We start from the raw sequence: 15,837 nt of genomic DNA, 5'->3' as shown, positions 1-15,837 counted from the left end.
CTAGTGTAGGGGTGTCAAACTGCCAGCCCAGGGGCCGATTGCATCATATGGAGGCCACACCCACCCCAGATCTAGCAATGCAAAAAAAAATATCGTGATTCGTCGCGACATGTCACGTGACACAGCGAGTTTCACACCTGTGCACTAGTGAATCCTACAGTGACTGGATGACTTTTAAGATCCCCAACAACTCCTTAATTCTACAAGCTAATAACAATTTCAAAATCTATGTTATCGTGGCATAACAATGGAAATTTAAGAGCAAGCCATTCTTTCAGCCCCATCATCTTTAGACAATCATCAGCATATCTGATTTTGCAGTCAGAATTCCCTACCAATGAAGGAAAAAGAGGAAGATTAAGCTAGCCTTTCCCTTCTATTGTACATCTTGGCACAAATGATCTGTCCCAAAAAGATGTACTCTCTGTGCAGAATGATTTCCAGAGAATTGGGGCAGGAACCTAGCAGGATAGGCTGCAGGCTTACTTTTTCAGAGGTTTTACCAGTGTATACGGAACAAATGAAAAAGGCCAGCATATAGCAGAATTCAATATGTGCCTAAAGGACTGATGTAAAAGGGAAGGCTTTGGCTATACAGTATTAGTCTTACTCTTACTCTTTCCTACTTTTGTTTAAATAAAGAGTTCACTTTATATTTCAGAATTGTGAGGATTATTCCAGGAAAAGGAAACCTGCATTTTATTTTAAATACAGAAGAAACTTAAAATGAGACAAAATGAGCTTTAAACTTCCTCTCATATGCTCTGATTTTCAACTGTACATTTCTGTTGCTATATTGCCAGAATAACCACACTTCATGAGACATGTGAAAGTGAAAATAAACAAGCCATTTGGGAGACTGGTTAACTGTAGGGAAAAACCCAAATATTGTTATGTGACGCTCACTGAGATATAAGACAGAAAGAAATATAGTATACTTACAACAGCTGAAAACAAAATGAATGAGATAAATCCAAGAAGTAAGCCACAGTGCAGAAAACATCTCCTAAAGAAATGAAAATACATTTAAACTTGTGTTGATTATACATACATACATACACACACACACACACACACACACACACACACAAACACACACACACACACACATCATACCTTAAGGACCTTATAAACTAAACAGGTTGGATCAAATATTTGAACAGGAAACACCAGGAAATCATAGTACTAGTGGTTGTTGGGGGTATTCTTTTTTGGTGGGGGGGGAAAGAGATTGCAAGAAAACAATCAAGCTCAGAGAGCATCAAAGACTCCACACCTAAACCCTGAGCTACAAATATTCTCTTCTATCAGTAACTAACTCTGCTCACCTCCTATATGACTAACCATACTGCTTTACTATTGAAAATGATGTGGGCAGAGATATTCTATTTATGTATATATTATTGGTTTAATGCTTTTATATATATCCAAACACAAATCTCTTTGGAGTTCACAACTGAATATAAAAAATAAAATTAAAAACTAATCTGAAATTTAAAATAATGAAGTTACTTAAGCGCAAATCCCAAGGTATAAAGCCTGTCTCTGCTTTTCCCAGCCCCTCAAATCTGCTGGCTGCACTAATGAACTGAAGAAGCTTCTTGGATGAGTAGTGAAATGTCTTCAAGGAAAGACAAAGTCCAGTTGCCTTTTGAAAAAGCACCTTTGGGAAAACCATAACCTGGATGACTGAGAATCTCTACAGACAACTGCTCTAATGTATTTTGGTGGCACAACTTAATATCATTTTGAGATAAAGGTAAAGGTAAAGGTTCCCCCGCACATGCGTGCTAGTCGTTTCCAACTCTAGGGGCCGGTGCTCATCTCCGTTTCAAAGCCGAAGAGCCAGCACTTGTCTGAGGACGTCTCCATGGTCATGTGGCCGGCATGACTAGACGCCAAAGGCGCACGGAATGCTGTTACCTTCCCACTGTAGTGGTCCCTATTTTTCTACTTGCATTTTTACGTGCTTTCGAACTGCTAGGTTGGCAGAAGCTGGGACGAGTAACAGGTGCTCACTCTGCTACGCGGCATTCGGGATTCGACCCGCCAAACTGCCGACCTTCTGATCGACAAGCTCAGCATCCAAACCCACTGAGCCACCGCGTCCCTTCATTTTGAGATAGGAAGCATCTAATATCTATGGTGAAGATCCCAAAACAGATATACCAGTTTTAAAGCAGAAGAAAAAAAATCTAATCCCTCAGAAGTCCAAGAAGATTTTAGTTAATGCAATATTACTTCCCATGTTCCATCTGTTTTACATCACTAACTGCCCATAGCCTTCAATTCTCTGCAACTTCTATCCATCAAATTAGCAAAAAGGACACTTTTCAATTTTATCTTTGAAGAAGCATTACTTCCAATTAACTACTGCATCATATTGGGCACATGCAACAAAATAAGAGTGTCATAGATTTATTTGCATATTCACAAGAGAAAGTAATACTACAGGTTAGTTGGCCCTAGGGTGTTTAGGGCTTTAAAGATTGTATCAATGCTAAATGAAGGTGTCCCTGTAAAAGGAAAGTTCAAACCAAATAACTACTTTCATGTTACAGCCTAACCTACTTCACAGGACTAAGAGGACAAAATGTAGCCAAACTAGATAAATAGCCACTTGCAAAAGTCAAGGTAAACTCTGTACTACTACATCATTATCAATATTTGCACTCTGGACTTCCAGTTGGGATTTCCTGGCAATGCAGACGCTTGAGGACGAGGCTCCATCTCTTGTGTCTGATTTCCCCTGCTGGGGGACTCTGGAAAGGGTCAAAAGTCGCCCCGTAGAGGCGGCAAGTGAGAAGGGGATGCTCGTTGATAGTGGGGTGGTGGTGGCAGCCCGCCCGTTTGATCCAAGGAAGCCCTCTAAACTGGCGGAAGACTGGCTGCATTCATGTAGCCAGTCCTAAACTGCGGACTACGGAAGTCAGCAAGCACTACCAAGCATTTTTACAGCAATGTGGATGAAACTGGGTGAGACCTGATCCTTTCTTTATGATCTTGAGACCTCTTCCTGAAAAGCTGCCCAAAGCACTTCCCCTGATGAAAGGGAATTTTTGCCCCACTCCCTCAGAAAAGAAAAGCGGCAAATTAATATGTGGGGATACTGGCGAACCTATAAGACTCAACTGGAACTAAAATATACTTACAGTCTGAAAATTTGGGGACTAAAAGTGTTTTTAAGACCTTTTTATTTTTATTTCCTCTAAAGAAAAAGACTTGAAAAGTTTAACAATATTTTGGATTTAAAAACCAGGAAGTGGCGATGATGACATCTAGTGGTGGATTATGGCACTACAACTTATTTATGCCTAAAAGAAATCTGGCTTGAAGCCCAGAATTAGATAAGGTTTTGATTGGCATTGGAATTATTTTATTATTGAAAATTACAGTTCAGAAGAAAAAAAGGAACAGGCTTGGGGGCTGCTTACTTATGTGGCAGAGATGATAAACATTTTAAACTTGGCCTGTCTGAATTTTGAACATAAATACTGACTTCTAGAACTGTATTGTGGATTTATTTATTTTTTTTGTAGAAGAAATATATGGAACGCTTTGGGTTATCAATTTTAGCTGTTAAACAACACTCAATGATTCTTTTTTCTCCCTGGACAGAAAGGATATATTTCTTATTGGACAGAAAAAATTGAACTTATATCTGCTTAGGGGAGATTCAGGAATGGACAGTTGGTTGGATAAATCTATAAAGGCTACTTATAAAGCTAAAATAAAATACAACAAAATAAAATGGACATTTCAGACTCTGTTAAATAGTAAAGCATCATCTTTAACATCTGTTCCCAGCAGCCTTAACTTGTGATATCACCAAGAAAATACTGATGAAACACAGAAAGAAATATTCTCCATGCTGAAATTAATACAAAAAACAATTATTCTAGCTTGTGAACAGGTTACTAATAACAGAAAGGAGATAAAAGAACAACTCTCTAACTCAAATCTACAAACTCAGAAAACACCTACAGAGAAGGAACCAGCAAACCAGAAAATAGAAGGAAAACTAGTGAATGCCAACGCAAACATTGATTTAAAGGAGGATATATATTGTCAGACTCAGATAAATGAAAACTCAGAAGACATAATGATAATATTGGAAATGGAAAAGACTTTTTATAAACCAAGGTTTCAGAACATACTGGATGACAAGAAAGAAGAGCTGATGGAATGGAAGATAAAGTCATTAACAGAACTGTAGGGAACCAGAGAAGAATATCAACTGGCTAGCTCTTCTAAAAGCATTTAACCAAATTGTTTTTCTTGTTCCAAATAATGTATATAAAAATAGAGGAAGAATTTTTTGATGACCTAAATGTACTAACTTGGAAAATTAGTTGGCAAAGAAAGAAAGCTAGAGTAAGATTGAAGGAAACTTTGACCTATTAGAGGGGATGCTATATTATTAATTAGAAGTTTGAATATGGTTAAGAATAGATTGTTAGAAATAGAAGTATTTTCATAAATAGGATTTCTAATCAGAATATTATATCTTGGTATGAAAAGGGAAATAGGAATATGTTAAGAACTTTGAATAAGGGATTCTTTTGGTTGCCCAAATATAATTTGTTTTGAAATTATAAATGATTGGATACTTTGAACATGGATGGGGAGTTAAAATTGAAAAAAAAAAGCAAAAATAGGACAAGGATTAAATACTAAAAATAGGACATGGATTAAATATGTGGAAATTGAATGCAAATGCAATTAAGATATGCTTTGGCTAGGAAAGATATTTTAAACTGATATTATTGATATGATTAGAAAAATGTAATAAATGTTGATATGCAATTGTATGTTTTCTAACAATAATAAGAATTGTATTTGCCTAATGCAAAAAATTGTTATTGCCAGAAGAAGAGAGGGTGCATGGGCAGGTATAACACTGGACTTAGTTGGAAAAACTTATATGCACCACTGAATTATTAATGAACTCGGTCACCACGTTGTTTATGGAGCACTTATCTGTGAAAATAGAAAATCAATAAAATATTTATTAAAAAAAATGCACTCTGAATCTGGGAGATTTTCATGGAGATCTCTCATAAAAAAAACAGTCCAAGAAGTTCTTTTTCAATAAGTAGTAGTGAAACATTTCATCAAACCAACATCTGTTAGGAAAAACATTCTGTCGAGCATAGACCTTTAAGGAAATTTCTGACTTTTTTTGATAACAAGTTTCTTCTTCAGAAAAAGGAACAAGATGATTGAATATATAACAATGGAATTTTCAAAATAAATAAAAACTAAAATGTATGGTTGAATGCTTATCTTGGAATTTAAGAAAGCGAGTTAATGAACTCAGTGTAGTAATAAGCAGAACTGTAAGATTGGAGAAGTTAATGTAAAAAGGCTCTCCAGATGTGTAGAAGATACTAAAATGAGGGTCAATAAAAGCACAACTGAAAACAAAACAAAAACTGAAGTATCTATACCTAAAAAGTAATGAGGTAGTAGGAAAAGAACAAAGGAAGAAGACACAGAAATAACCTGGAACGTTGAAAGAACTTCTTTAAATATGCTAAAACTAAATATTGGAAATATTATTCCAGCTCCTCAACAGTGGTAACAAAACACAAATATATAAATATAACAGAGAAAAGACAGATATACTCAATTTTGCCTTGAGCATCTACAAAAGCAGAAACAACTTTATTACAGTTTTAGTCCAGAACAGAAATGTTACAAAACAAGTTAGCATATGTCAACTACTATATTCTAGACATAGTTCAATATATTAAAAAAATAACAGAATATATACATTAACTAGAAAAGCAAAAAGAATGCTGGTTTCCTGCAAGGATGCATTGATATAAATTCCAGCAGTAAATAATGTTTTGGGTTCATTGATCTACATGGCTCCTTTTTAATCCACATTTTTGGTGTGTCAAAGAATATACAGAATTGGTCTAAAATAGATTCAGTGACTTATTTTTGAAAAAAAAAGAACCATAGAGAATCCAAGAAAGGATACATGGAGCAGACATAAGTTAACAGGAACACACTCCTCTGTGAAAGAATGTGGGTGAAATCCAATTCCTTAGCTAAAACCTAAAAGGATGACTTATCCAGGAAGGCATCAGAGGGAAAGTGTTGTAACAATGGAAAAAATTAATTACTCTCATAGTTATCAGAAAAGAAGGACTGTTGGTCACTACAAAGATACAGTAAGTAGTTGTGATCTGCTACAAAAATTATTACCTAACCAAGAATAATTACACCAGTGTACTTGAATCTAATACCTCTGGAGAAAATTGTCGAGAAGGAAATTTATTATAATGAAGAAATTAAAATTACAATTTAAAAGCAAAATGATTAAAAAATTCAGCTAGTATACTACAGATTAGGAACAAGTCCAGAAAAATAGCCCAAATTGTATTTGTGTTTCAGAAGATTTATGCTGATTCCCTTTTTAGAAAATGCTTCATTTCTCCAAAGTCTTCCTATATATGATAAAACTAAAAACTAAATGCTTCTTAGATTTTTTTTTGTTTCTTCCATTCATAATCTCTTTCACTATAGAATTTGAGTCATGCATATAAGTACAGTAGCTATTTCTTTTCCATGTTTGTTCGTCGTACGCCAGCTGCTGTTACCCAGGACTGACTACCATCATCGTATGCAAGTTGCTGTTATCAGGGACTGACTATCATCGTCCCCTGTAAGCTCTTATTGCCTGAGATCAACCATCATTATTCCACGTGACTTACTGCCTAGAGAGATCGACCATCACCGCCCCAAGTGAGTGGCTGCTGACTGTGACTGAGTACCACTGCATTATGTGCCCCTGTCAAGCAAAGGTGCCAAAGTGAGAGATCCTTTGGGCCAGCAGCCAGGTCAAGGGGAGGCCAGGAGGGCCTGGATTTCAGCAGTCCCTATGGGAGTGGCGCTACATAAATAAAGCAGCAAACTTATTAATACTCCTCCCTCTATTTCCCTACATCCCTATAAGGTGGGTTGTTTAACAGAGTGACTGTCACCCAGCCAGCTTCCATGCCCAAGGCAGAACTAGAACTCCTGATATATAGCCTGGTGCCTCAATCAGTAGATCAACTTTGTTGATTTGTTTTCTTTTTTCTATCATTATTAATTCTGTATTTGTAATTTATCACCAAGCAGATTAGCTTCTATAGATTCTCATCTAGAAGATTTAAAAGATACAATAAACTGCTTCATGTTCACCATATATTGTTTATTCATTTTTGTATACCATTTTTTATAAGACCTTGTTTTTCAAAAGTTCACAGACTCTGAGAAAACATAAATGATTTCAGAGTTTGGAAACAAATGTATTTTTTCTATATTCATGATTGCAATAAGCCGGGAGTATCAAACTCGCCATGTCACATGACGTGTTCCGACGTATCGTGACTTTTTCCCCATTGCCGGAGCTGGGGTGGGTGCAGTTTCGGCATGACGCATCCAGCAGTTTGGCACCCCTGCAATAAGCGGTCATTGACTCATGACTCATCATGTAATATTAACAGCCAATAAGGCACACAAGCACTCGGTACAAATGTCATTAACACACAACTATTTTCTATAACAAACAGGTAGGAAATTTGTATAAATTAGATGAATTTACATTTTCTTTGTTCAATGCATGGAAGCAAACAAATGGTTAATTTAAGTTGGGTTCAAAAATCTCTAAACCCCACTTTTGATATTAAGTCACAACTGGCTAAGTTCAGAAAATGTGCTACTATGATGTACACTTACTGTGATGGTAGCATAGCAAACTAAGCTAAACACCATACTGTGGATCATAGGTAGATAATAGTTCATATTATTCTTCAAGATTTGCAGAGGCAGAGCTAAATGCAATCATATTTGTTTTGAGTATCTGTCCTTTCTGGTCACTATTCTGATTTTCAATACTATACATGATACCCTTCAGAACACCAGGATATTTTCTATTAATTATTGGTCTTGTTAATTAATTGTAAATTTGTTAAACTGTTAATAATTAGTTTTGTGGCACTTCAAGTTGACCAATTAATGGAATGATTGCATTTTTCAACAAGAAGTGACAAGAAAATAACTACTACTACAGTCATGCTGGAAGCACTACCAAGGCATTTCTGGGTTGAAAGGATTTGTCGGTGACATCACCATTGCACAGAGGATAACCAAAAGGCTCCTTTGAAGTCCCTGTTATTTTTTCCCCCTCAAGGTGGTACCTATTTATCTATTTGCATTTGCATACTTTAGAACTGCTAGGTTGCCAGGAGCTGGGACAAATTGATGGGAACTCATCCATTAAGCGGCCTCTGTTCATGGGTTTCAAACTGCCAAATTGCTGACCGCTCAATGGTCTTCTGACTCATGGTCCTAGCCATGTGAGCCACTGCAGCTCCTAAGATAATAACTTACTGGTTGTTTACAATCTATCCCCTACTTTATAATCTGTATATATTACAGACACAATGCAAACATTCAGATGAAAGCAAGATGATAAAAAAACTCCAAAGTTTTTTAGGCCGAAAGGGACGCATAGCTGAATATGAGAAAATTAACTCCTTAGATATAACAACTCAGGAGGGCAAAGAAGTGTGTTTGAGAATGTTTAAATATTTGAAGGTTAGTGTGAATATGGCAGGTTTATGGTACAAAAATGTTTTACTGGCATTATCAAGGCAACCCTTAAATTTTGAGTCAGAGAAATTGGTGGTAAGTAAGATCCCAGGAGGAAATGGTTATATGGCAGCCACACTCTACTCACATGGTACAATTATAGCCTTAAAATTTTAAATTTGAAATGCACAAATTCTCTTGGCCTAATTCACACTTGGCCTTTAGTGGTGCTCTGGAGGGGAATTCTGCAAAATAAACAGAGCTAAGAGAAATACTTATAATTAAATCTAATTAAACATTTACATTATCTTGTAAATATGACCTTCGGTCATTCCGCCAGGACCTGAAGACCTGGCTCTTTGAACTTTCCGGCCCAGGCTGAGAGTTTTTAAATGGGGTTATATATTTTTTCAGGGATTAAATTTAATTATTTTAACTGTTTTTAACTTTTGTATTGTATTGACGTTTTTAAATACTTTGTAAACCGCCCTGAGTCCTATGGGAAAAGGGCGGTATATAAATTCAATAAACTTAAACTTAAACTTAAACTTGTCAGTCTCCTTCAAATAACCAAAATGATGCCCCTATACATGGGCACCACCAGATGAAGTTTGCTGTATTATTGCTTAAAAAAGGGTATAGGAACCCAATTATATGGCTATGTGCTGATTATGGAACAGATCACGAACTGTTCAAGGGGAGGTGGGGAATATTGTATAGCAAAGTTTTCAAGATCTGAGATATATTAGAAGCTATTCCCTATTTACAAGTACTACTGGTAGAAGATGTTAGATTAGCACATTGGTCATTACCAAGTCAGAAGGCTACAGGACTTGATACAATACCCACTGAAATATAGCAAGCAACAGAAGAAGAATCCACAAAATTTCTAACCAAGTAACACAGTGGCTAACCAACTGAAAGACTTAAATCAGTATTTCAATACCATAAAAAGAAAGGCAACAGAGTATGCAAACTATCATACAACATCCAACAAAATAGTGTTTAGGATAATCCAATACAGATTAAAGCTCTACATGGAAAAAGAGACACCGTATGTTCAAACTGGTTTTAGAAAAGGCTAAGGAATGTGAAATATTGCTGGTGTATGTTGGATCACTGAAAAAGACAATAAATACTAAGAAAAGTCACTATATGCTTCAATTATTGTAGAAAGGATTTATGTTGCTCGTGGCAAGCTGTGGAATGTACTCAGAAAAAAGGGAATCCCAAAGCAACTTACGGTATTATGCTTGTAAAAAAATTATATACAGGTCAGGAAGCTATAGTACAGATAGAATACAGTGAAACATATTGGCTCTATATTGGCAAAGAGCAATGCTGTATTCTTTTCCCATCTTTATGCTGAATATGTATTATGGAAAGCTGAATTTGAAGAAGATAAACATAGTTTTAAAACTGAAGGAAAAACATCAATAACTTGCTCTGTGTTGATAATTGTACCATGATAGCCATATACAAAAAATAAGAAACCCCTACGCAAGACAAGGGTTTCAAAACTAGGTATTAGGTACCACTTATTAAAATCCAATTATGTTCTCTATACACATTTCAATTATTAATCAATATCTTTGATCACAGTCAAGCATTTCATTGTTGACATAGGAATTAAATTAAATTAAATAACATTAAATGTGAGTCAATAAACTCTCATAATCTCAGCCTGGAGACATGGAATTTCTATCCTGGGCAACTGCCTGAAAAATAAATAAAAATATTTATTGGCTTTACTAGAACTACTGCAATAATAAATTCTACGGGGCATACTGGCAATACTGTGTTTCTAAAAATCATCCATTAGTAATGCAATTTTGGGCTTTTCCCAACTAAGAATAGTTTCTTCCATCTTTTAGTTAGATATTTTTTCTACTCCATTTGCCTTTCATCAGGCAAATGAGAAATGATTTCTCCTTTCCAACATGCTAAACATTTCAACATTTTTATATAACTTCAGATTGCACATCTGAATTCAAAGAATAATTAAAACTACAAGCCACACGTCATATTGGAAAAATAAACATGTAAATGATTCTCTTTCTACAAATACTTTGGCCAACTTTATGAGGACTCTGTATCATGAGGTAGAATTAGTCAGAATGCCACATTCCCCTTTCCCAGTTTTTGACCAGAGAGAAACAAAGGAAGATAGCCTGGATTTGTCAGGCTGTGACTTTTGGTAGCACAGAAGTTACTCTTTGACCGTCTGAAAGTACCTTGTAAAGCAAAATCAATAAGCTCCATTTACACTCATGCAAGATCAAAGCTGCAGCCAGGGGACTTTAACCATAAAATGGGTCGAGAAAATTACATCAATGGCCAGTGTCCAGTGGGAAATAACCATGAGTAAAACAATTATTCCACACTCTTTAAAAACGGTTTTAAAGATGCAATGAATCCTCCTTCGAAGAGCCGGAGATTGAATTGGAAAGTGCCCTACTGGGCACGTCAAGTGCCCCTGCCAAGGCTTCGCAGGAATGCAACGAAGGCGCCTTTGGCGGAGAAGCAAAAGGCAGGAGGTGAGGCAACTCGCTCCAGCCGTCGCTAACAGGCCCGAGCTAGAAAAGGAAAGAGCAGGCATCCACTGGATTTGTCAGTCCTTTCGGGGGGAAAAACCGGGGACGAATTCTCCGTCGCGAGTCCCCCTCCTCCCTCGCTGAAGAAAGGTCCCGGGATCGCTATTGCTCCGCGCTTTTCCTAAACACTTGAGCCAACTGATCCGTTGCCGCTATGCCCAAAACACCCCAACTCCCCCCGCCATCTCCCCGGCCTTACCCAGACTCCAGCGTGAAAACCGACCGAACAACTCTTCACCTGGGCTACCCAGGCGGCAGCTTTTCCCGGTCTCGCCTCGGGTAGAGAACCGCGAGGAAGGCTCCGCCCCCGGAATGATTTCAGCCTCAACCCCCGCCAGCTTGATCGCGCGCGGCGTCGGGGAGGAGAGGAGGGAGGGGAGGCGGAGGGCGATCGGGAAAGAAGCCACGCGATCGGCGGAGGTCGGGGGCGGAGAGGCTGGAGGACTTGTGACCCGTCTCTCAGGAGGCGATCCAGGCTCAAAATCTCTACTCCTCCCAGATGAGATTTTGGAGAAATTTGCCAAAGCAGGACCGGGTTGTCCTTTGAAGCGAGTACAGGTACTCCTCGACTTATAACAGTTTGCTTAGTGACCATTGGAAGTTACAACAGCACTGAAAAAAGTGACTTATGACCATTTTTCACACTTATGACTGTTGCAGCATCCCTATGATCACTTGATTTACATTCGGATGCTTGACAACTGGCTCACATTTATGACGATTGTGGTGTCCCAGGGTCATGTGATCCCCTTTTGCAGCCTTCTGACAAGCAAAGTCAATGGGGAAACCAAATTTACTTAGCAACCATGTTTTTAAGAACTGCAGTGATTCATTTAACAACTATGGCAAGAAAAGTCATAAAATGGGACAAAACTCACTTAACAAATTTCTCACTTAGCAACATAAATTTTGGGCTCAATGGTCATAAATTGAGGACCACTTGTATCCTTTTTATTCTCCACCTTTGTCGAATGGATTGGGCAGATTTTAGTTGCTGGCAAAGAGCTGCTCCCATAAAATAAATACACCTAAGTCTTCAAACCTGTTTGCAAGGTTCAAGATGAGGACAACCAAATAAGGTGGGTGGTGGAAAATTGTTCCATCCCAATAAGCATGGAGGCATGGGGGGAACTTCAGCCTGTGGAACCTGTTAGTTAACAATTTCCCAGAATCTTAAATTAAGAGGCAAAGTGATAGAAAATTGGCTGCATTTCTCATATTTTTTTTCTTTTAATTTCTCATTGAATCCATCAAGTTCTCACAAAACCCTGGGGACATTCCAGAACACGATGTCAAGAAGCCTTATCTACTTTTCAGGACAAGTTCTTGCTGTATAACAGGATTGAATTTATGCTGTTTACATCTCTTTAATACAAAACTTCATCAGCTGCTCTTTAATCCTAGGCAAATTTACCTGAGAGACACTCCTGGAAAAAAAAGTGGTAGAACAAAAGAGAAGTGTTACTGTATTTGTGGCCAGTTTCCAAATTAGAGCACAAGACAGATAGTGTGACAAAGTATCCTCCCATTGTGGAGCTTAAAAGGATTGCTCTAAATAGTGAAAAACATCTCAAATTTCATCAGAAATTTATTTATCCAACAGTACAAGACAATACACTTAGCCAGGTTTAGTATGGTTTGCTTAATTTTGGCTTAGCACCACAGCCTCTCTGGCTTATAAGTAGTGGTTCATGATTTGTTTATTCAGTGACAAATTGATGGTCCTTCAGGAACCTGAATTGCTTGCTTCTGATAGTCATTCTTTTTTTTTATTGAAAAGTTTTACAATACATTTTTGAATACAAAAAAACCCCTCCTCCCCCTCCCCTCTCCCCAACCCCCCCAACCCTCCCCTCCCCTCCCCCCTCCCCGACTTCCCAGAGCTGAATACAGGGTATAATAGTACAAACAAGCATAATCTAAAATAAGCTAACAACAATAATAAAACATTAAATTCTATCACACTTTAACTCTCCATAGTCAAAATATTAATAAAATAACTACTAACTAATTATACGTCATAAAAATCCGCTACTTATTCAAATGCTAAATGATACTTTTTAGTCCCATATTTATTCTGAATATATTCAATCCATCTTCTCCATTCCACAATGTATCTCTGTTGTGATTGATCTTTCAAATATGCTGAAATCTTTGCCATTTCCGCCAAGTTAGAAACTTTCAAAGTCCACTCTTCTATAGTCGGCAGTTCTTCCTTCTTCCAATATTGTGCTACTAAAAGTCTCGCTGCCGTAATTAAATTCAACATCAACTTTGTATCTATAACAGTAGTATCTGTAATAATACCCAATAAAAACAATTGCGGAGAAAACTTTATCCTTTTCTTAAATATCTTTTGCATATTCCACCAAATTTTAATCCAAAAAGCTTTAACCTTTTTACAAATCCACCATATATGAAAATACGTTGCATCCTCACAACCACACCTCCAACATTTGGGCTGGCAGTTCGGATACATACTTGCTAATTTTTTAGGGTCTAAGTGCCACCTATAAAACATTTTATAAAAATTCTCTCTTAAATTTTGGGCCTGTGTAAACGTTACATTTCTAACCCAAATCTTTTCCCAAATGTCCATTGTTATAACTTCTTGAAAATTCTGGGCCCACTTTATCATACAATCTTTAACAAGTTCCATTTCTGAATCAATTTCTATCAATGCATTATATATCCTTTTTATATGTGCTTGACCTTGATCTCTAATTTGTTTTACCAAATTTTCATCAATCATCAAGAAACCAACTTTCTGGTCCTCTTTCCATCTTGCCTGTAATTGCCCATACTGGAACCAAGTTTGTACAATCTTTCCTTCTTTTAAAATATTATATGGCTTTAATTGCCATACATTCCTTTCTAAACTTAAAATTTCCTTATATGTAGTCTCATCATGTTTAAATCCCACATTTATATTTTCTATTGCATGTTTAGGTATTGCCCAAATTGGTATCTTTTAATTTAACTTATGTCTATACTTTTTCCAAACTCGCAACAGAGCATACCTTAAAATATGTATCTTAAACACATTATCCACCTTCTTGTCATACAATAAATATGCATGCCAACCAAATAACAAATCATGACCCTCAAGATTTAATAATCTCCCTTGTGTTAAATTAAACCAGTCACTTATCGATGACAAAGTAGCAGCCTCATAATATAATTTAAAATTAGGCATTTTAAGACCGCCTCTTTCACGCGTATCTTGCATTATCTTAAATTTAACTCGTGGCTTTTTCCCTGCCCAAACAAATTTATTAATCCTTTTTGCCATTCCTCCAAATTTGAATCCTTTTTAAGTATAGGTATCATTTGAAACAAAAATAAAAATTTTGGCAAAACATTCATTTTTACTGCTGCAATTCTTCCCAATAAAGATAATTGTAATTTTTTCCAACTATCTAATTCTTTTTGTATTTTTCCCCATAACATTTCATAATTATTTTTATATAACTTCACATTTGAGGCTGACAGATATATCCCCAAATATTTAATCTTTTTAACTATTTCAAATCCCGTTAGCTCTTCTATAACAGCCTTTTGTGATACAGTCATATTCTTAGACAATATTTTAGTTTTTTGTATGTTTATCTTAAATCCAGAAACTTTCCCATATAACATTATTATCTCCATCAATTCTACAACTGAATAATCCGGCTGAGTTACTGTAATAACCAGGTCATCCGCAAACGCCCTCAGTCTATAATCCTGATCTCTTATTTGGATTCCCCTGATTTTATTTGAATCTCGTATTTTAATCAGTAATATTTCCAATGTTAAAACAAATAATAAAGGTGACAGCAGACACCCCTGCCTTGTACCCTTTTCAATATTACATGGTTCTGTCAAACTGTTGTTTACTATAATACGGGCTGTTTGCTTTTGATATATTGCCCTAATAGGTTGTAAAAATTTTTCCCCAAATTCCATTTTCTCTAATACTTTCATCAAAAATTGCCAATCCAATTGATCAAAGGCTTTTTCAGCATCCAGAAAGATCAGCGCTGCGGGGATCTGATTATTTCTTTCCAAAAATTCCAATGGATCTACAATGTGTCTCACATTATTCTTCATTTGTCTACCACTTATAAATCCAATTTGATCACTATGAATCACTTGTTGCATTACCTTCATTAATCTGTTAGCTAAGATTTTTGCAAATATCTTATAATCAGTATTTAAAAGCGATATTGGTCTGTAGTTTTTGGCTTGGGTGGCATCCTGATCTTCCTTCGGGATCAACGAAATAAAAGCAGTTTTCCACGATGGAGGCACCCCTCCTCCCAATTGAATTGTCTTAAACAGTTCCCTTAAAGGTTCCACCATTTCTAACTGTAAATTTTTATAGTAAACGGCGGTCAAACCATCAGTTCCTGGCGCTTTACCCACTTTTAATTGTTTAATTGCTAAAAAAAATTCTTCATCAGTTATCAGTTGGTTCATCCCTTCTTTTTGTTCTTGCGTAAGAACAGGAATATTGGCTTTTATCAAATATTCATCTATATCTACATCTCTAATCTTATCTCTAGCATACAACTTAGAATAAAAATCAACAAAAGTCTTTTTAATAAGATTCTGCTGATACACTACTTTACCCTTATGTTCTATTCTATCTATATTACAAGCTCTTTGCTTC

General features: G+C 36.5%; 1 protein-coding gene across 1 annotated transcript in view; it reads right to left on the bottom strand.

The window, feature by feature from the left end:
- Positions 1–11,481, bottom strand: part of LOC308667489 (interleukin-1 receptor type 1-like) — a 29,113-nt gene extending 17,632 nt beyond the window's left edge. The window contains exons 1-2 of the mRNA XM_081326732.1: positions 11,383–11,481; positions 943–1,006 (exon numbers count right to left, since the gene is read on the bottom strand). Of these exons, the coding sequence (XP_081182858.1) occupies positions 943–1,003 (61 nt within the window). The 5' untranslated portion in view covers positions 1,004–1,006; positions 11,383–11,481. The remainder of the gene's footprint in view (positions 1–942; positions 1,007–11,382) is intronic.
- Positions 11,482–15,837: the final 4,356 nt, after the last annotated feature.

The sequence above is a fragment of the Vipera berus genome (genome assembly GCF_964194415.1).
Source record: "Vipera berus genome assembly, chromosome: 4".
In the NCBI taxonomy this organism is placed as follows: Eukaryota; Metazoa; Chordata; class Lepidosauria; order Squamata; family Viperidae; genus Vipera; species Vipera berus.
This window is presented reverse-complemented; position numbering and strand designations above follow the sequence as displayed.